The sequence below is a fragment of the Mirounga angustirostris genome, unplaced genomic scaffold (genome assembly GCF_029215605.1).
Source record: "Mirounga angustirostris isolate CCGP_5_RB_7025 unplaced genomic scaffold, mMirAng1.0.hap1 SCAF_5, whole genome shotgun sequence".
NCBI lineage: Eukaryota > Metazoa > Chordata > Mammalia > Carnivora > Phocidae > Mirounga > Mirounga angustirostris.
This window is the reverse complement of record NW_026991713.1, coordinates 173060489-173080812: the sequence shown is the minus strand read 5'-3', so window position 1 is coordinate 173080812 and position 20324 is coordinate 173060489. Positions and strand designations below refer to the sequence as shown.

Below are 20324 nucleotides of genomic sequence, written 5' to 3'. Positions count from 1 at the left end.
CTCCTGTCACTGGTAACAAGGTTCTTCCATAGGGATTTAGAATGTGGAGATTCCATCCCACGGCTACCCTGCACCCAGCAGAGGGATGCACAGGGAGACCCCTCGGATTGGGGGAGGTGTTCTCACCCAGCAGAGCTGAGGTTCTGCCACTTCCTGTCCCTGGGGAGCAGCTGGAGTTACCAGGGCAACAGGCTAAAATAGATCTCATCTGGGTAGGGCCAAGGGCAACGCTGTTGCTAGGGCAACTGATTAGGCCAGTTGTTGGGCTCCAGCTTTTTCCTGGTACCCGGCACGCTAAATCACCTGCTGCTGCTTGCCCAGAGCCCAGGTCCTCAGATCCCGGCTCCTTCCTGCTCCGTCGGTACCCAGCTCTTCGGGGTTCAGTGACACAAGGTCTCTGAGGCAGGAGCCGGTCTCTCTGAGGCAGCCGTGATTTCACGAGGACTGGGGTGCTGCACGGTGGCCTGGTTGATGGGGAGTGGGAAGGAGTAAGGATGAAGAGCCCCTCCTGTGCGTAGCTTCAAATCAAGCCTGGAGAGGAAGCCTCCAGGCCAGAGCACAGCGGGGCAGCACCAAGCCTGGGAAGGGCAGGGGCCTGCGGCTCTCTTGCTCCCTGCTTTGCACGCGGTACGCCTGTCGAGACCACACTGGAGGCAGTGGCCTTGAACATACTTCTGTTTTGCTGGCCGCTTATAGATCTATCGCATGCCTGCCTCTCCCTGGCCAATACCCACCAAGAGCAGAGGCTGCCACTGGCCCCGGGGCACGCATGAGCTGCCAACACCTCCCCTGCACCTTGGGAAGCTATGGCTGACCCGGATGCACCTGTTGGGGGCCCTGGGCACCACCTGCCTACTAGCCAGACGCCCATCCTCACCATGCTGGTTGGTTCCATGCATCTCACTCTCAACATGACCCTTGAAAAGACGTTCGAGGACCCTAGCTTGCACGCACACTACGCCACTGGCTTCCCCAGTATGCCAGAAGAGTCCCTTCCTCACAGGCCTGGGAAATGGAGACGCGTGGGTGGGAAGGTCAGCCCTCCTGGCTCCGGCTGTCGTGGCCTTTGGACGGGTCTGAGGCAGAGAACAGGCTTCCCTGGCTTCAGTACTCTTGTTATGTCTCCTCCCCCCACTCCCCCATATATCATCTTTAACAGGGTCCTCGGTTGCCCACTTCCCCTCCTCACCCCTTGCCCCCCTCCCCCTGCTTTAGCTCTTACTTGCCACGACATTGATAGCACAAGGTCCTCTAAGGCTCCCACCCATGCGTCAACGCCTGGTGTGTCTTGCAGTGTGCGGTGACCAGCACCATCCCCCCCCCCCCCCGCCCCAGCAGGAGTCTGTGGTCCTTGAAAGGATCAGAAGAGGGGTGTAAAATGTCTGAGTCCCAAACCTATCTCAAAATCTTAGGATGTAAGAGGCAAGGGGTACATCCGCCAGAGAGTCTGCGCCTCTAATAGCCTTTTTGGACAGTGGTGGTGAGAAGGGGCTGAGGGCAGTGAGAGGGAAGTGCCCCTGAGAGATGGTTTTGTCACAGGTTCTCCTTCAGTGGTCTCTTGACTGGAATTCTGGTGGCTAACTTATCTGAAGACCCCTCCTATCACCCTCAACCCAGAGAGAAGCTGAACCTCCAGCTCCTCTGAAATCAGCACAGCCCAATGCTTGGTGGCCCTGGCAACTAGGCTGGCTTGGGAAGGAAGAGTATAGAACCCCTGGGCGGAGGGGGGGGGGGAGGCTGGGAACACAGGGGCTGGACGCCTAGAGTGGGAAGTGGCGCTGCGGTAAGGGCCGTCCCCTAATCGCCAGGACTGCGCACTCCCGACCCAGTTCCACTCACGTTAGCCTCACTTCGCTGCTCCCTTAGCAGTCAGCTCAGATCCGTGGAGACGCCCACACACTCCCCGCCCCTGCGATCCCGGCCCAGGGGTGTTTGGGGTGGGGAGGAGGCCGCCTCTCCCAGACTTTCCCAATGTCCAGCGGCCCGGGGCGCGCGAGGGTTAACCCCGCGGGGTGGGGACTCTGGAGCAGTCGGCGGAGGCAGAGGGAGGGAGGGGGCAGGAGGCGACCAGAGGCGCGGGAGCCGGCCGGGGTCGAGCCTTGGAGAAGGCCGCTGGAGCCCCGCGTGTCGCCGGCCACCGGGCAGTCACTGGGGCACACGCTGCGCGCAGCGAGGGGCCACCGCAGACCCTCTGCCCCAAACTTCAAGTCCGGAGCAGGGGTGAGACGCTGGGCATCAAGACGGGTGGCAACCTGTCCGGACGCTGTCCCCCTCCCCGGAGACCGCCACCTCCACCCGACCTCTGCCGAGTCTCAGCCCCTACTCTGGCCACTACATTGCCTTTGGCCCGGGATGAAGCCCGGAGGCGGTGGCCCCCCGGCGGCCCCGGACTCCGAGCCGGCCGGCGTGCCCCTGGTTCTGCCGCGGCCCTGGGGCTGTCCCGCTGACGTGCGGCTCTGCGGCCACCTGCGGAAGCAGAAGTCCCAGCGCCGCCGCTTCTTCGTGCTCCGCGCCGACCCGCCGCGCCTCGAGTGCTACGAGAGCGAGAAGAAGTTCCGCGCCGGCCGAGCGCCGCCCAAGCTCAGCGTGAGCCTGGCGGGTGCGTGCACCATCAGCAAGCGCGTGGACGCGCGCCAGCGCCACCTGATCGTCCTGTACACGCGCGACCGCAGCCTGGGCGTGGCGGCGGCCTGCGAGGCGGAGCAGCAGGCGTGGTACAGCGCCCTGCTCGAGGCGCGCGCGGCCGCCGGTGAGGCCCGAGCCCCGGGCGGGCGGAGCCGGAGCCGGGGCGGCGGAAGGGCGGGGGGGCGGGAGCCGGGGCTTGGGTGATCGCGAGTTTAGTTTATCGTGGGTCGTCCCTCCCCGTACGTCTCCGAAATCGAGTTCAAACACGAGGCGTTTACACGTGTTTAGTTCTCGCGGCACAGTGACTCCAACCCCCCGGCCCAGGAGCCCCTGTGACCGGCTAGCCCCCTGTCTCTTCAGGTCCCAGCTTCCACGAGGACCCCGGCGCCTGCATTCTCGCTTCATTGCAGGACGTCTGGCCCGTGACCCTGCGGCCCAAGGGACTGGGGCGAACACGAGGCCTGGGCAGCGGCGGCTACCGCCTGTGCCTGGGTTCGGGGGTGCTGAGCCTGCTGCGGAAGCCCAAGGGCACAGGCTCTGGGGACACCCAGGCTTCGCCGCCGCCGCCCGCCCTGCGCCTGCCCCTGCTCAGTGTGCGCCGCTGCGGCCACGCAGACTCTTTCTTCTTCCTGGAGCTCGGCCGCTCGGCGCCCACGGGTCCCGGGGAGCTGTGGCTACAGGCGCCCGACGCCGAGGTGGCCCAAAGCATTCATGAGACCGTACTGGCCGCCATGAAGCGACTCGGGGATGGCGGTGCCGGTGGCAGGGCTGAGCCACCGCCAAGGAATGCCCCCGCAAGCGCTTACAGACCCTCCGCCTCCCAACCTTATGCAGCCCTGGCCTCGGCAGCCCAGTCAAGCGGCCAGAGCCATTGCAGGGGCCTGGCGGAGAGAAGGGGGAAAGCAGCCCTCCGGATGCGGACGGCCGCAGCCTCGCCGCCCGAGGGCTTGGAGCGGGGAGGGGGCTACGTAGCCATGGGAGCCCGGAGCGACTACGAGCCCATGGGGGGTGGCGAAGCAGGTGGCTACATGGTGATGGCGCCCCCTCGCCTTGCGGCCTCTGCCCCCGCAGCTCCCCGCTACCCGCGCCAAGGTGGCGGGGGCACCGAATACGTGCCCATGAGCCGCTTTCCGCCAGGGTCCTTGTCCTCGAGCTCCCTGCCCTGTTTCTATAAGCTCGGGGCTGGGGAGCCTGGACCTTCCTTCCAAGGCCCCCGCCGCAGCATCGGGGAACGTTGGGGACCAGCAGGGGCTCACTCCTCCTTGCAGCCGCCCTCCGAGCTAGCAGGGGAGTACGTGTGCATCAAGTACGTGGCGCCGGACTACTTAGGAATGGGCACCGCCATTCAAGAACCCCCCAACGGCCACCTCAACTACGTGGACCTGGACCTGATCCCTCCGCTGGAGGCTCGAGGCGACGCCCCCGGGGCCAGCAGGAGCCGCCAGCACAGCTATGCCTGCATCGAGTTCCAGAACCTCAGAGAAGCTCCGGTGAGGAGATGTGCGCAGCCCCGCCCTGTCTAGCTGAGGGATGGATGGGGAGGAGGGGAGAAAACAGGGCAAAGTTATGAATGCCTTCCCCCGACCTGTTCCCAAAGTAGAGGGGCTCGAAGGCCCCCTAGGACCTGCAACTTGCAGAAGCTCTGAGTTGCCCCCTTAGGGCCTGCTGCCCACTCCACCCCTTCCAGATGTGGTACCTGGAGATTCTTCAGGAAAGGCTCCCCAAGAAACTGGATTCTTTTAAGGGAGAAAATTCTAGAACCACCCTCCCCCCTTCCCATCCACAAACCCCTACGAACTCCAGGCTTCCTCAGCCAAAGCCCCGATCCTTTCTTTCCCGGCAGAGTTCCTGCAGCATCACTCCAGAGTCTCAGGTCAGCCTTGGCCCCTGACCCCGCCTCCAACGACTTGTCCCACATGGACCTGCTCCTCCCCAGCCCGCACCTGCAGGGCCGGGCGGCCTAAGAACCAGTCCCCCGCCCCAGGGCGCCAGAGCAAGAAGGCTGAAGTACCAGGTATCTTACCTCTACTGCTTCCCCAAAGTGCTGTGCCGCTCCCTTCCTCCCTAATTTCCCTCTTCCAGTGCCAGCCATGTGTTCACACAATCCTCCCTTCTCTGGAGCCTGGTGGAGTTGATGGACTTCTTGCTTCCATATACTTGTCTTCCACATACTGTACTGTGGACCCCCACCCCCACCCTATGCCCTATTAAAGTGGTCCTGCTTGGTCAGCCTGGAAAGGTCTTAGGTCCATGGGTTCCCCTGCCCCCCTGCAGGGGTGACCAATGAGTAACGAGAATTTGAGGGGAGGAGAGCCTAAGCCATGTAAAAGAAGAGACCCCCATCCCTGTCTCCATGCCCCACTCTGCTACTCACTTGCTATAAGGAGCCTGTTTGCAAACCAAAACACTGCTTTATTGTCAACAGAACCTGCCTGGGGGAGTAGGGGACCCCACTCTGCCCACAGAAGAGCTAGGTTCAGTGGGCATCTGGGGTTCGTGGGACAGATGGGTCAGTGCAATGAGAACAGCTGGGGCTGCCACTGGGGCCTGGGTGGTCAGATACAGGGTCTGGGGGGCCAGCAGGGGGCGTGGGAGCCCTCGGGGAGGCAGGTCTCGGAGCCCCCTGGCTCATCTGCAGGAGGCCAGTGAGGGCGATCAGCTCAGGCCCACTGAGCCAGGCAGTGGAGCAGCCCGGGGATGGGGTGCGGAGGACCCAGGGAGACATGATAGGAGGTGGGAGCAGCAGCTTCAGAGAGCCCATGACCTGAGGAGAGAGAAGGGAGAAGTGTCTCCTCCAAAGCCCTGCAGGAGGACTAGCGTGAGGCCAGGGCAGGAGCTGCACTCACCTGCTGAGAGGCCTCTGACAGGTACAGGGGGACACGCTGCCCAGAGGGCAGCAGCGGGTCTGACAGAAAGACATCTTCGTGGCACATCACTGGGAACCCTAGAGAAGACAAGCTGGTAGGGCAGCAGGCTGCGGTTCCCACACCAGCGAGGGCTGCACTGGTTCCCGGGCGAGCTCATGCAGGGCACCTCCAGAGCCGGGGTGGGGGTGAGGGGTGGGGGGGTGGGGGGGTGGGGAGGCGGGGGGTGGCCAAGCAAAGTACCTGCATTCCTGGGCGCATGCTCTCCGTTCTGATGCCCCGTGGCTGGGGCCGGGGGCCTGAGGTCCCGGCCTGGGGCTGCCTCATACAGCGGCCAGAATGAGGGATGACACAAGGTCCGGCCGGAGAAGGAGGCGCCTGACGCACAGCTGGGCCCCTGTGGAAGGGGCAGGAAAGATCACTGGAGCTTCGGTCGCCTCCCAGGGCACCCCTGCCCCGTCCCAAGGCCAGAGCCCGAGATCCTCCCGACTCACCCACACCAGCCGAGGTCCTGCTCTAGCCTTGTAGTGGGGGTCCCATGGGGCTAGCACAGTCATCCTTGAGGGGGCCACCTCCCAGGCCATCTGGGGGGGAAGAGCAACTGGGGGGGAACACTTGAAGAGATTAAAACAGGCTCAGGAGTCGGCGGAAGGTGTCTAGGTGGGGGGCGGGGGGCGGGTAGAGGCAGCAAGGCCTGTGCCTACCTGGGGCTCCTGGGAACCGCTCGGCAGCCAGGCCTGGGGGGGCCCGGGGCGGCAGCTGCCCTCTCCGGCTCCAGGAAGGCCTTCGGGACCGGGGCTGCGGGCTGGGACGGGGAGGTACTGAGGCGCACCCCTCACAGCCTCCCCGGCTATCTCTGAGGCAGGGCCCAGGGGGCCCGGGGCCGGAGTTTGGCACACCCGTTCCTCAACGTGGGCGACGGAGACCTCCTCACACGCTGGGCCCCCTGCCGGACTTCCCTGCGGCGGAGCCCCTCACCTGTCCTGTGGGGGAGTCCCTGGCTCCCCCAGGGCTTCCTCTCCGGAGGTCCAGGCCTCGCCGGGGTCACTGCCCGCCGAGGGGCCTCGTTCCTCGGGCGCCTGCTCTTTGCCCGCGTCCCGCAGCCGAGGCGGCCGGGGCAACATGCCGCGTCTGGGGGAGGGGAGGGCCGCGCGGGGCAGCAGCTCTGTGCCCCGCGTCCGCGCCGCCCGCGCCGCCCGCACCTCCCACCTCCCCCTCCCGGCCCCACGCGGCCCCTCGCGGCCCGTCGCGGCCCGTCGCGGCCCCCACCGCCCGCAGCGGCCCGCCCTTCGCCCCACGAGCCCACGTCGCCGGCCCACCTCTCAGGGCCTCGCGACCACGCCGGCGCCCAGCGCGTTTCCGGGCCACGTGGCGCGCGCTCCCGCCGGCGTCTCGCGGGCGCCCCCTGGCGGCGGGGTTGGCGGCGTCCGCGCGCCGCCGCCGTCCCACACGGAAGAGTGGCGCCCCGCCGCGGCCAGCCGCAGAACCCCGGCGCGGACGTGGAGGCGCCTGCTTGCCCGCGACGCACCGCATTCATCCGCAGACGGACACACACACGCACACACACCCCCCGAGGGGCAGCCTGGAGGGTCCGGCTTCTTCTTTATTGCACTTGACACAACATCCGCCGCGCGTCTTCTATCCCAGACCCTCGGCCACACCCAGATGCGGCCAGGGCCTCGCTGGGCCGGCGGCTTCCAACCCCTCGGGCGGGCGGAGGGGCGCCCAAGGAACAGGGCCAAGCCCGAGGCCGCCCTCACCGGAGTCATTGCTAGGGAGCAGAGGCCGGGCGCGGCTGTCTTCTCTGCTCCTGGGTTCCCGGCCGGGTCGCAGCCCTGCGCCCCGACCTCGACCCCTATGGCCGTTCCAGCAGTGCGTGGATGACAGCAGCGATGTAGGGGAGGCCCCTTCCCGGGGCCCCCTCCTCTTCCAAGATGTGATGGGGCTGGCACAGGGACTCCTGGGGGGAGGGGCCCGGGTTAAGTTCCCCATGTCACCTTGTTCTCTGGCTCCCCTGCCCTTCTCAGAGGGCAGGGTGGGAGAAACCCTGAAGAAGCCTGGGCAAACAGGGCTGACAGGATGGCCCTTCGGGTGGAGGTGGCAAAGGTCAGGGGCACCCTGGACACGGCTTGGGGGCAAACGAGATGCAAGGAAGCTGCCAGTAGGTAACAGAAGGGCGATGACACAGGGGGCCAAGGCTCAGGGTAGGAGAGACCTGTCATTTCCAGAGGGAAATGCTGGAACAGGCAGGCTGACAAACAGAGCCCCAGGGGCACGGCCAGGGCTGGGCCTGGCCACGGCAGGAGCAGACGCCAACACACACACACAGAGGCGGCCACGGTCTGTACAATTTATACACAGAGACAGGGACCCAGCCTGGGCCCCTGTATCCCCTACAAATATAGAGTTCTCTCTACAAAATATAGATAATTTAGCTCCCCATAACAGTGGGGGGACGGTGGGGGGACAGCACAAGGAGGAAGGTTGAGATCTACCCTCCGAGGGAGCAAGGCCTGGAGGGAACGAAGGCACCATCAGCACTGAGAAGTGAGGGAAGGGAAGGGGCTACAGGAGGGTGGCCAGAGGCTGGGGGCCCAGGGTCTGGGTGCACCAGAGTGGGGCCTCTGAGGTCAGTGTTTGTGAGGGGAGGGGGTTCACTAGTGTCTTTGGTAGGGGCTGAAGGCACCACTGGTAGGGACCGGGGTCGCAAAGGAGTCATAAATAGAAATAGGGCAATGGGGGCGGGGAGAAAGGGTGACTTCAGGTCCTAGGAACCCAGGAGCCGAGTGTAGACGACATAGAGCAGCAGCATGAGGACCACGTAGAAGAGGATGAAGCCGCCCAGACCAGAGGGGGGCCAGAGGGGCGGGGGGACCCTGCCCCCCACCCGCCTCACAGCCTCCAGGGTGGTCCACAGCCCCTGGGCGGTGCCCTGGAGGAGATCTGAGGGCGAGCACAGGTCAGCCTGGGAAGGGAGAGTAGGGACAGATGGACAAGGACAAAGAGCAGACGTCAGCAGCAGCAGCGAGACAATCCTGCCCACCCCCTGCCCTCACGTGCCAGGGCCTGAGCCACGCCAACATGCGGAGTGCAGGGAAGGGAGGCATGCAGGGCAGGGAGACGCGCAGGACAGGGACTCGAGGACATGCTTCCTTCTGGGGAGCAGACACCCCTGTGAATGGAACCCTGCCACCCATGCGGAGTGCTCAGCTGAGCCCAGGACGTCGCCACTCTTTGTAGTAGGGACCAGCCCTGGGCTCCCGAGAACATACCCCCCCATACCTCAGGCACCCCCATTTTTCGACAGGCTTCTAAGAAACTCTCCACATTTTTCCGAGACTTGAGAGCACTAAGTTTTGGCTGGGGGAGGGCGAGAAAGGAAAAAGAGAAGAGAGTAAGGGCGAGGCCCCGGCAGTCCTCTGTCCCATCCCCTACCTCCCGCCCTGGGACCCAACTGACCACAGCAGGTGACGGCACGTGGATGAAGGGCACGGAGCGGGGCCGCAGCTGGTTGGCCAGCTGACACAGGATGACCCCATTGGCCAGAGCCTCTGCCAGGTCCTCGGGCAGGGGCCGCTGCAGCTTTGACTCGAGGACCTGGGAGGCAGGAGGGTGGGGGGAGGGGGAGGGGTCAGTGGGGACTCCTGCCCACCCCTTGTGTCCTCAGTGGAAGCACCCACGGGGTGCGGCGGGAAGCCAGGAAACTTGAGGAGGCCGAGCGCGGCCCCCAGCCCCCCACCCCGCCCTGCCCCCCAGATCCCACCTCTCTTACCGGGCGCAGCTGTGCCATCAGCTCCTTCTCATCGAGAAGCTGGGGGGATCGCCGAGGTCTCAAGACAGAGTCTGGTGAGGAAGGGCCTGGAGAAGGAAGAGGAATGTGGGCCGTCTCTTAGCACCTGCCGCCGACTTCCTAGCTGGGCCGCAGGGTCTGGCACCCACATCTCCTGCCTTTGTGCTTATGGGAGTTCCAACACAAGGGACAATAGACTGGAGAACTCCCAGGCCAGAAGGGGTGTCCGCAGCCCAGGGGTGAGGGCTGGGTTAGCACTGGGGACAGGGGAAACCCACCTGAACCACTCTGAGAGGAAGAACGGAAGAGGAAGCTGTTTGGTCTCTGAATGGAGCCGAGTGGCCGGGAAGCAGGCACCGTTGCTGGGGGCCAGAGCCAGGGACAGGTGAGAAAAGACACCCCTCAGAGTCCCACCTTCCCTCAGGCCAGCAGGCCCCAGCCACCCCCTCACCTACACATTCCCCCCTCCTCTTCCCCCAGTCCTGTCCCACCTGGTCCAGCTGCAGGAAGGGGCTCCTGGGGGGCGGGGGCGGGGGCTCCCTGCCCTCCTGAAGCGCCCGGCTGGGTGGCACTGGACTTAGGCATGCCGCTGAGGAGCGACAGAGAGCGAATCAGAGGGAGGGGCAGGGACGGGGTGCGGGGACAGCGCTCGGGGAGGTGGGTCTGGGGGGACACATACTTGTAGGCGGCCTGAACGGACGCAGCACCTCCACCAGCAGCCCTGACCCCCAGCTTCAGAACACTGGAAAATGAAGGCGTGTGGGGCCAGAGCGCAGGCGGGGGACCCGCCAACCCGAGGGGCAGAGGCGCTTACGGGGGCCCATCCCCACTCATGGCCGGCCCCCCCGCCCCTTGCCCACACCTGTCCTTCCTGGGGGCCCCCCACGCCCCACTGTGCTGCTGCTGCTGCCGCCGCTCCCGCTCCTGCCACAGCTGCAAGGTGTCGGGGCGCCGCCGCTCCTCCCCCGCCGGCTCCTCCCGCCTGCGGGGAGAGGCAGGGCTGTGAGGCAGAGCCAGGGCAGGGGGCGGAGGGAGGCGCCAGGGGGCGGAGGGAGGCGCCAGGGGGCGGAGGGAGGCGCCAGGGGGCGGAGGGAGGCTCCAGGGGGCGGAGGGAGGCGCCAGGGGGCGGAGGGAGGCTCCAGGGGGCGGAGGGAGGCGCCAGGGGGCGGAGGGAGGCTCCAGGGGGCGGAGGGAGGCGCCAGGGGGCGGAGGGAGGCGCCAGGGGGCGGAGGGAGGCTCCAGGGGGCGGAGGGAGGCGCCAGGGGGCGGAGGGAGGCGCCAGGGGGCGGAGGGAGGCTCCAGGGGGCGGAGGGAGGCGCCAGGGGGCGGAGGGAGGCTCCAGGGGGCGGAGGGAGGCGCCAGGGGGCTGGCGTAGCGGGAGGCGGGGCTGGCTCAGGGCGCTCGGGCGTACCTGCTGCTGGGTGCCTTCTCGGCGTCCCCTGCCGCAGGTCGTAACTCTGGCGGCCGCTGCTCCTAAGGGAAGAGCAGCAGAGGGGTCGAGGGAGGGTCCCCCCCCCGGCCCCCCAGCCTGCGCCGGCCCCCCCCCCCAGGGCACGTGCACCAGCCCTGGGGCCCTCACCTCAGCAGCGCCTCGCTCCTCGTCCTCCGCAGGCACGTGGCTGTCAATGAAGTCAATCTGCTCAGGGTCTCCGTCAGCTGGGGAGGCCAGGGCATGTCAGCAAGCACTGGGGGCCTCCAGGCACTCGTCCACGACCCCAGCCCCCTTACCCTGACCCCACCACTCACCAGAGCCATCCTCCCTCCGCTCCCTGGGCCCCCGAGGCTCCCGGGCCAGCTCGGAGATCCGGAAGGACAACTCCGAAAATTCATCTGTTGACTAGAAATGCAAAAATGGGAGAGCGCTGCTCTGTGGTGCTGGGGGTTCATGGGGTTCATGCCCTTGGGGTCTGCTGTTGAGCCAGCCCCTCCCTGAGATACCCGGGCAAGGGAAGAAGACCACTCCAGACACCAGCTGTCACTCTGATATTCAGGGGCACCAAGCAAAGGGTCCTGACTCAGAGGTTCTCCCCCCCGGGGGCTGAGACCGCCCAGTGTCTCATGGCAAGGAGGCCCTTACCTCATTTCCAGACCACCTCTTGCTGCCACTGTCAACGCTGTGGAAGCCCGAGTCTAGCCCGCCATCGTACCGACGTCCCGGAAATAAGTCCTCAGCAGGGCTGGGGCCGCCAGGGAGAGCTAGTCAGTCCAGTACCGGGCAGCAACCCCTCTCATCTTCCCACCGAAAACCATGGAGTCCGTGCTGCCAGGAAGGGGCAGTCAGTAACCAGGGGCTTCTTCCTTCCCACTTGGGACTTACCAGGGACTGAAACTCGGGGGGCGGGAAGGGGCCAGGTCCCCCAGTGCAGACGCCCCACGCCGCCCAGCTGCTGTTGACAAGTACTTGAAGATGTGAAGTTTCCCCTTCAGGCAGATCTAGGTATAAGGAGGCACATGGTAGGGGTTAAGGGAAGCGAAGGGGGCTCCCCCCGATCCTGCTTGGCTACTAAAGGGACTCACCTCCCAACTCCTACCCATTCTCAGCCCTGTCCCCATGGTCCAGCCCAAATCCACCCCTCACCTGAGCCGGTGGGCTCTGCAGGGGGTTGCTGTCCAGCAGAATGACCTGCAGGTGCCTGAGGCGGCAGAAGGAGACCGGGATGCGGGAGACACGGTTACAGGAGAAATCCAGGCGGACAAGAGGAAGATCCCCCAGCTCTGGGGGTGGGTGAGGGAAGAGTCAGGAGCCTGCCCAAGGGCGGGGCCTTGTGCTCACTTCCTCTGCCCTCTGCTCTAGCCCACTTGCCACCCTTGGGTCCACCACGTCCTCTGGCCTAGCTGGCTGTGGGCAGTCCCCAGGAACAACCTCCCTCTTCCCTTCCTGCTCAAATCGGGCCCACCTCCAGGCCTCCCCTCCCTGAGCTCCTGCCCATCTCATGTGCTTCTCTCCTCTGCCCCACGCTGCCCACTCCGTACTTCAACCGTTCCTTCATCCCCAAGGGACCATCACAAGACCCAAACCAAACCGCGACATTTCACAGCTCAAACACCTTCCGTGACTTGCAGCCGAGGCTGCTGAGGGTGAGCGGACTGTGCCCTGCACATATGCACCTAGGCAGGAGGGGCCTGCAATCCCACCCGAACTTTACTGGCTAAGCCCCTCCCACCCCAGGCAAGGTTGTGCCCACCCACAGGAAAGGGTGCCTTTTTCTACTTCTCAAACATGCACAGTTGGATGAGTGATGACTAGAGACACAGAATAACACTCACCACTCCCTGGCCAGCATGGTCAAGGTGTTCATGATCTGGCTTGGTCCACATTTCCCATCTCACTACCCACCCTCACACCACATCAGACAACCCTCCAACCCCTCGGCTTCTGGACCTTTCCACATGCTGTTTGCTCAGCTGGGACACTCATTTTTGTGACCATCTTTCAAAGTTCAGCTCAAGTGTTGCCTCCTCCATGAGATCTTTCCAGACACTCAGGTTAGAATTCACTGCTCCTTCCTCTGTGTCCCCAGGGCATTTTGCTAGGGTCTCTCTTATGGCCCAGAGAGCACCCCGATTAAATGCTTGTTTACACTGCTACCGACTTCAAAGGCAAAAGGGCCAGAGTAGGACTAGGGGGAGCCCAGAGAAAATGGGTGACCACCTGACTCCCCTCTCTTGTTCTCTAAAACCAAGATGAGCAGGGCTCCGGTCCTTCCCACCTGGCCCTGGCTCCCACCCACATGCTTTGCACATGGGTTTCCTCTGCCTGGGATGCAGAAGGAAGGAGAACTTTCCTTCACAGGTCAGCTCCTGCCACGCCTCTGGGGAGAAGTCTTCCTCAAGCTCCCTGAGCAGATGCTCCCTCTAGCTCCCGCAGCTCTTGCCGTGTCCTGTTCTAGCACGTCCCTCCACTTGTCTCTCCCCATGAAGCCCATACATTTTCAGAGTTGGCCCCAGGTATGAGTGACATCATTCACATCTACCTGACCCCCACCTAAAACACAGGACGCACACAACAATGCTGGCTGAATAAGGGAAGGGGGGCCTACTTTGGAGCAGAGACTATCAAATGTCAGAGTGGATCACAATTAGCTCGTTAAAATGGGGTTGGGGGCTGCTTGGGCTCCAGCTCATGGCTCCACTGACTCAGAATCTTTGGGGGAGGAGGCACAGGGCATCATCTGACTCAGGTGCCTGAGAGCTCCCACTGCGTGAGTGATGACCCTGGGTGACCCCAAAGGCCCCTTCCAACCTTGGGATTTTACAGGGTGCCAACACACCCACTCTCCTTTCTGTGCCTTGCTCCTCATTTGTGAAAATAGAGCTAATAACCCATGACTTGCCAGCCTCAGAGGGTTGCTGGTCAAGCACAAATAATTTAGTTTGCTTTATACACTGCAAAACCCTGGGCACCTAGACAGTGATGTTCTGTGAAGAGTCTTTGTGACTTCTCCAGTGTAGACATACACACGCCTCCCCCCCCCGCCCAGATCTTCATTCTCCTCACCATCGGGCAGGGTGCTGAGCTGGTTCCTGCGCACACTGAGGTCCCGCAGGGAAGGGAGGCTACATAGCTCTGCCGGGAGGGCCTGCAACTCATTGCCGCTCACATCCTGCAATGAGGAAAGAAGTAGGGCAGGAGCCACAAGACCAGGGGCATCAGAAACTGCCTCTGGTCTCTGGCCACCTGCTTTGGTCCCCCCCTCCCCAAACTCCCCAAAGGCCCCTGGTGCCTGGCTCAATGGCCCCTCTTCTTGCTCTGCTCCCTGTGCTCACAAGCTGCCGCAGGCTTCCCAAGGCGCTGATGTCGGGAGGCAGGGCTCCCAGTTTGTTGTTGCTGACGATGAGCACCCTCAGGGGCAGCTGGCAGATGTAGGGTGGCAGCGATGACAGCTGGTTTCGGCTATGGAAGGGAGAAAAGCATGGGGCTCAGTCCCCAGGGCACTCCTCTTTTCAGGGCTCTGGGAGGAGCACTCAGGGTACCGTGTGCTGGGACTTGGGGCTCCCCCCTCCCTGCCCCTGGCCGGCCGTGCCTCCCTACCTGAGGTTGAGGTAGGTAAGGGCTGTGAGATTCCCCAAGGCTGGGTTCAGGCATCTCAGGCAATTGTGATAGAGGCTCAGGCCCTCCAGGGACACCAGCTGGCATGCTGCCTCCGGCACCTCAGGGAACCGGTTCCGGGACAGGTCTAGGAGCAAGTGTCAGGGGAGAGCTGTGGACAGGCCCAGTCCCGGACAGGAGGGCCCGGAACTTTCCCAGAGCCAGCTGCCAGCCACCCGCCTCCCCACTGGACCTAAAGAGTCAGGCCTATAAACCTGGGCTCTTGGAGAGAACAAAGCTTTCTGCAAAACCGAGCACATTCCAAGAATTAACAGGACAGCAAAGGCCGTAGGGTCACTGGGCTGGAGAAGCTCAGACTTAGGAGGACAAACCATGACCATCACCTTCAAATACACAAACGAAGGACTACCCTGGAAAGGGTGACTGGCTTCTAGAACTCTTGTGGTTCCTGCTGTTCTATGGAGAAGGCTAGTGCTCCAAAGAAACAGCAAAGGAATGGGCCGGGAGGCTCGAGATAAGAATATGGTAAGCCCCCCAGGGAGACCACTGAGAAAGCTCATCCCTCTTCCATCCCTCCTTGGGGGCCTTGTCCCCAGCCTCAACCTCTTTCAACACAGGGAAGAAGCCAAGGGTCATTAGAGTCTGGCTCTAGAGAATAAGTAAGGCTCCTGACACACTGGACAACGGTTCTTCATCAGCCCCTGGGATCAGCAAGCCAGGTCCAAGGGCCTGTGAAGGAACAGACTCCCAAGGACCAGGAGGGGAAGGCAAGCTGACCAAGCTGGAGGTGGAAGCTGGAGTCCTCAGGCCCCTCCCATCCGGATACACCTTCTTCAGGACTGGCCTCCTTCCCACCCTCTTCCAGCCCCACTGGCCTTCCTCTACTTCCTCTCTTACCGACCCAGGCTTTAGGTGCTCAGCTCTTTTGCCTGTGTCTTGGTGTGGGTGAGAAACGGGGAGGGAAGTAGGGAGGGTAAAGCCTATGACCACCCCTTATCTCAAGTGGTCGCTTGCTACTCCAATGAAAGGAGTCAGGACTGGGGTTTCTGCCAGTCTGGGGACACTAACCGTTCAGAGCTCTGCAAGCCTGGGTTTCTGTTTTCTCTCCTCATCTGCACTGGGAGGGGCCCAGGGCCTGCAGGGGGATGTCCCTGGCAACAGAACTTGGGTGAGCTTCTTAGGCAGCCCTCCCCAGGAAGGGGTGAGCAAAAGCTGATGGGAGGGAAGCTGGGGTATATCCCCAAAGGAAATGAGTCTCATGACAGGAAATGGAGTAGAAACAATCTGTCAGGTTCTGTCTCTGGTGGGCCCTATGTTTACCAGGGTGGATGACAGCCTGATGTACCAGGCCTCCCTTTTTCTCCCTCTCTGCTCACAGCCCTGGTATGCAAAGAGGGAAGACCCGTCAAGGGAGAAGACCAAGTTCCGGAGAGGGTGAGACAGCCAGATGCAGTCCTCCTACGTTGGCCCTCCACCCGCCTGCTCTCCCTGCATCTACAAATGTGCTTGTGTGTGTGCACGCATGCTGTGGATGAAGGGGGTGGAGGACAAGATGGGCTAAGCAGTGGTGGGGGCAAAAGCTAGGAGCGGAAGGGAGCCCAGGCTGGAGGAGGCAGGGCACAGGAGGCACAGGATGTGGTCTGTAAGAGAATGAGCTGCACTTCTCCTTTGTGAGAGCCGCCCCTCCCCGCCATCTCAGGATTCATCCTACTTTCAGGGGCCCCAAGGAACAGAGTCCAGGGGATATCAGAGACCTGTGCAATAAGAAATATGCAGGGCAAAAGAGTTGGGAAAGCAGGATAGGGCTCAAAATAATTTGGCAGAGTGTTCAAGTGTTTAGTCTGGGTTGGAGGGAAAGGAGGTATAGAGGACAGGGTATGGTCAACACTGACTGTCACTTCCCTTTTCCACCCCAAACTATAAGCATTCTGCTTGGGGAGAGGGGTCAGAGGAGAATGTTCTGGATGAGACAGATTCCACCTGGCCTACAACCTGGACTCAGGATTTCTGCGTGGAGAGCAGGACAGGAAGAGGTCCTCCGGAAGCTGGGATTTTCCCGCTTCAACACACTAGCTCACTCAGAACTGCCTGCACCCGGAGCCAGAATGCTGGCGGTGGAGGGTGGGAGGGGGTAGGAGCTGGGAGGGGCCAGGGAGTTCTTGGTAGTTTTCCCCAGGAGTCCACTCACAGAGGCAGAGCCCTAAGGAAGTAAAGAATAACATTTGGTCTTTGTCAAAAAACAAGCAAGGGGGAGGGGAAAGGGAACAGACGGGCGAGTGTCACACAGCTGCTGAGGTCAATCTGGAGCTTGGGGCTAGGCGGCTGGGGGAGACTGAGAGGGAGAGGAATGGCTCCTGGGGCTCATCCATTCCCTGAACTCACTCACTGCATGGTGGGCAAGTGCGTTTACCCAGCAACCCAAGAAAAGTGGAGAGGTTTAAACTGGTCCTCCCCAGAACAGGGGAGGAAAGCGAGTGCCTGTGCCCACTTGAGTGTTTGCAGGTGAGGAGGCACCTGCTGCAGAATTACATGCTGTCGCAGAGCGGTGTCATCCGGAGGATGGGAGGACGCTCACCCAGCCCCAAGTCCCACCCTGGGCTAGGCTAGGGTGGGGCTTCGGGAATGCAGTCCTCCTCCCCACTCCCAATCTCCACCCCCCAGCTGCCAGCCCAAGGTCATAGGTTGTTGCCTCCTGAGCAGCTGAGGCCTGACTCACCTGTCATGGTAGAGTCCCCCACACCCTGGCAGCAAGAGACACCAGGAAGGAGGGAGCATGATTGGAGGGATCTGTGGGTGGGGGAGTGGACAGGCAGTGGGACAGTCTCTAGCTTCCCAACACTCCTAGCCAGGAGATAAGATTTCCTTCCTTTCAGCAACTGCCTCAAGCCCCTCCCCCTAGGGAAAACAGAAGCTCAAATGGGAATTCTTGGGTCCCTATGAGGTCACAGGCTCCATAGTGACCTCACACACGCAAGAAGGAAGAGTCTTGGATACGGGGGTCAGGGATAATAGGTGGAAGAGCTCGAGGAGAACAGGGTTAGGGGAGGTGGAAGATTTGCTTCTTTCCCATAGGCTAGCTGAGTGAAGAGTGGAGAGGGCCAGCGACCTTAGGGGGCGGGACAACAAGCACAGTAAACAGAAACACCAGGTTGTTAGGGGCAAATCCTAGGGAAGAGGGGGGCCTAAGGCTGCTCGGATCTCGGTGGAATGGGGAGGAAAGAGCTGGGAGACGAAGTGGAGGAAGAGAAAGGAGTCCTCAGAGGGGATCGTGGGGGCTGCTTTAAAGAACGATCAGAACTGAGGTCATGCAAATGAGTCAACCAGGTGAGGGGCGGGACCATTCTACAGGTGCGCAGACACGCAAATAAAGAGAAGCAGAAGACGGGGAATTCTCACAACGCTCGGCCGGGGCGCTGGGCATTCCGTGCAAACGAGAAATGTGTTCATTGTCTGGTAGTTCTCAAAGTGGGGAGGGGGAGGTGGCAGGCTTATGCAAATCGGCGGGGTCGAGAACCCCGACGGTCAGGTGAAGGGGCGGGCTAGACTCTCGAGCCCGGTGAGAAACGAGCCAGGGGCGGGGCTATGCAAATGAGGGTCCCTGCCGGGTACGGGGCCGGGTGCACTCACCAGCCTGGGTGATGTCTGACAGGTCGTAGCTGCGGGCCGCGCCCCGGGGGAAGTGCTTCAAGCGCCGGTTAGATAGGTTCAGGGTCCCGGTGGCCACGGCCTCCTCCAGGGCCCTCTCTGCACTGCGGCTCCCGGGCAGACCCGGAGACCCTGGAACAGAGGTCGTGGCCGCCGCCTCCTCACCCCCGGCGGCGAGTGGGGCCGCTACCGCCGCCGCCATCCGCTCCCGGCGGCTCCCGCTGCCTGACTGACGGGACCGGCCGTCCCTCCTACCCCCTCCCCCTCCTTGGAGCCGCCGTAGTCGCTTCAAGGGGGGGGAACGGGCTCAGGGACCCGGCGGACCAATCGCGGCCCCGAGACGCGTCGGAAGTGGCTAATCAGAACCCGCCGGGGGGGTGGAGACTCCAGCGCCGGAGTGAGGCGACAGAAGGGAGGGGGCTAGAATGGAGCGCTCGCCAACGGCCGACGTTCCAGGCCGACCCGCCCCGCGCAGCCGCATCCAATCGCAATGCTTAGGGCTGGGGATGGAGCCAATCAGGTCTAACCAGGAGACGGGGACGCCGGCCCTCCACTAGAAGGGATAGAGGCCGAGTGACCGCAAGCCGGGGCTCCTGGTTTTCTTCCAACGGAGGCCAATCGCAAGCCAGATACAGGCGAGTGACTGTCAAGAAGGCCAATTCGATCCTCCGGAGGGAACCTGGCCCGGCCCTTCTCTGAGGGACGGCTGTACCAACCAATAGCATGGGCGAGAAGGCGGTCCCTTCGCCTAGGAGGAGGCGGGTGAGCTAGAACTTTGTGACTGAGGTAAAGAATGTGATCGCTGCGCGCCGGGCCGGCCGGCAACAGTGCAAGGGCTGGAGTGGCGCGTGCGACCTGGAAATGTTAGGGAGCGAGCCCGCTTTGAGGGCGCGGGGGAGGCCGGCGTGGGGGCCAGGCGACGCCTGAGGCCAGTGCGCAGCGGGTCGTTGCATCCGAAGGGACCATGGAGGCCTTTCCGGCCGCGGAGGCTGAGGCCCTGCGTAGGTGTCCGGAGCCCCGGCGGGCGGGGGGCTTCCCAGAGACCGGAGATGCCCAGCTCAGCTCCTGGAGGAAGGGTTACGGGAGACCGGAGAGCCTTCAGAGCTGCCGCCCGGCTGGCCAGCCCGCCCCGAAGAGCGCGCCTGGACGGGAACTGTGATGACGAGCCCGGGGGGGGGGGGGGGGGGGGTTGTTAGTCCAGAAGGGACCGTGTCCTCTAGAAGAAGCCCTCCGTTTTACAAATGAGGAAACTGAGGCGGAGGGAAGTTGATGGGTTGGCAAGAGCAATCCGCAAGTTACTGACCGCTCGCTCTAGAAGCCTGGTTTCCCAGCAGCTTCTATGGTGGGCTTTTTCTATCTGCACCCTCTTCTTTGCCTCCCGAAATGAAATGGAGTGGATCAAAGGGGACCCAGCCACCAGAGGAAGCCGACGATCCTTTTTCTGTCTGCTGAGAGATCTTAGCATCCTCTTAGGTGGCATAACATAGTCCATTTAAAGATTTTATTTATTTATTTGAGAGAGAGAGAATGAGAGAGATTAGGGTCAGAGGGAGAAGCAGACTCTCCGCCAAGCAGGGAGCCCGATGTGGGACTCGATCCAGGGACTCCAGGATCATGACCTGAGCTGAAGGCAGTCGCTTAACCAACTGAGCCACCCAGGCGCCCAACATAGTCCATTTAATACGGTGAGAGTTGCCTGACTGCAAACCACTGAAAGTTTCTTAAAAATCACATCTCAAATGTTGAAATTCCTAAACATTTATTGAATGATTGAAATTCCATCCACGGTGTCTCAAACTAGTTGTTTACTACTCACCATGAATAAGGGAGTTTGGGTGGTTGACGATCAGCTAGCGCAATAAATTCTGTAATACTAGGCAGCTGAGGGCTGGTTGTCCAGGACTGGATAGCTTTGAGTTCCTGGAAGACCCGGTTACTCCTTGGATTTATTGGTGTAGATCCTTTGGTCCTACCTAGACAGACACACCCCCAAATCCTGCTGTTTCTCATACATGGCACCCCTCTCCCCCTATAAGACTACATTAAAAGACTTAGACTCTGGGAGATACCCCAAGGTTCAGTATCCCTTTCTTCCACCTTGATAGGTTGTCCTTCATACATGCATTGATGTTACTATCCAGGAAATCTGCTTTTGGGTGTGTTTTTATGAGCCTAAAGAATTTGTGCTGAATTATTTCCACTTTAATCTGGTGCATGCTCTCCTCTAGGAGAGTCTAGCAGGGTCACCGATCCCCCTCATCTGTCAAAATGAGTTTATACTTTTTTTTTTTTTTAGTTTATACTCGTGGGCTACAAATCCCCTGGAGGCCCTGGCCTGCTGAGATAGGAG

General features: G+C 62.2%; 3 protein-coding genes across 8 annotated transcripts; 1 reads left to right on the top strand and 2 right to left on the bottom strand.

Annotated features, from left to right (window-relative positions):
* Nucleotides 1-459: 459 nt before the first annotated feature.
* LOC123844805 (insulin receptor substrate 1-like) lies at nt 460-4658 on the top strand. Its single transcript, XM_045875679.3, has 3 exons — nt 460-2749; nt 2986-4115; nt 4469-4658. The coding sequence occupies exons 1-3, from the start codon at nt 1972-1974 to the stop codon at nt 4514-4516; spliced, it is 1956 nt and encodes a 651-aa protein (XP_045731635.3). The 5' UTR covers nt 460-1971; the 3' UTR covers nt 4517-4658.
* A 348-nt stretch (nt 4659-5006) lies between these two features.
* Nucleotides 5007-7030, bottom strand: SAP25 (Sin3A associated protein 25). 2 transcript variants are annotated; one of them, XM_054507676.2, is made up of 6 exons: nt 6468-7030; nt 6194-6294; nt 5984-6103; nt 5733-5886; nt 5472-5569; nt 5007-5389 (listed from the first exon to the last, which is right to left on the bottom strand). In XM_054507676.2, the coding sequence occupies exons 1-6, from the start codon at nt 7024-7026 to the stop codon at nt 5102-5104; spliced, it is 1320 nt and encodes a 439-aa protein (XP_054363651.2). In that variant the 5' UTR covers nt 7027-7030; the 3' UTR covers nt 5007-5101. The 2 variants fall into 2 exon arrangements, with proteins under 2 accessions (XP_054363651.2, XP_045731634.1); XM_045875678.3 differs by having other exon boundaries at nt 5984-6090; nt 6468-6749.
* Nucleotides 7031-7084: 54 nt separating this feature from the next.
* LRCH4 (leucine rich repeats and calponin homology domain containing 4) lies at nt 7085-18302 on the bottom strand. Of its 5 annotated transcripts, none has more exons than XM_045875676.3 (18): nt 17957-18302; nt 14312-14456; nt 14047-14173; nt 13778-13883; nt 11858-11994; nt 11597-11712; nt 11357-11456; nt 11026-11116; nt 10859-10935; nt 10691-10752; nt 10142-10261; nt 9959-10021; nt 9771-9868; nt 9558-9641; nt 9262-9347; nt 8949-9086; nt 8772-8849; nt 7085-7449 (listed from the first exon to the last, which is right to left on the bottom strand). In XM_045875676.3, exons 1-18 carry the CDS (start codon nt 18174-18176, stop codon nt 7345-7347), a joined length of 1953 nt encoding a protein of 650 aa, XP_045731632.1. In that variant the 5' UTR covers nt 18177-18302; the 3' UTR covers nt 7085-7344. The 5 variants fall into 5 exon arrangements, with proteins under 5 accessions (XP_045731632.1, XP_064449302.1, XP_045731630.1 ...); XM_045875674.3 differs by lacking the exon at nt 7085-7449 and adding an exon at nt 7826-8454; XM_064593232.1 differs by having other exon boundaries at nt 9771-10021.
* Between the last annotated feature and the right edge of the window lie 2022 nt (nt 18303-20324).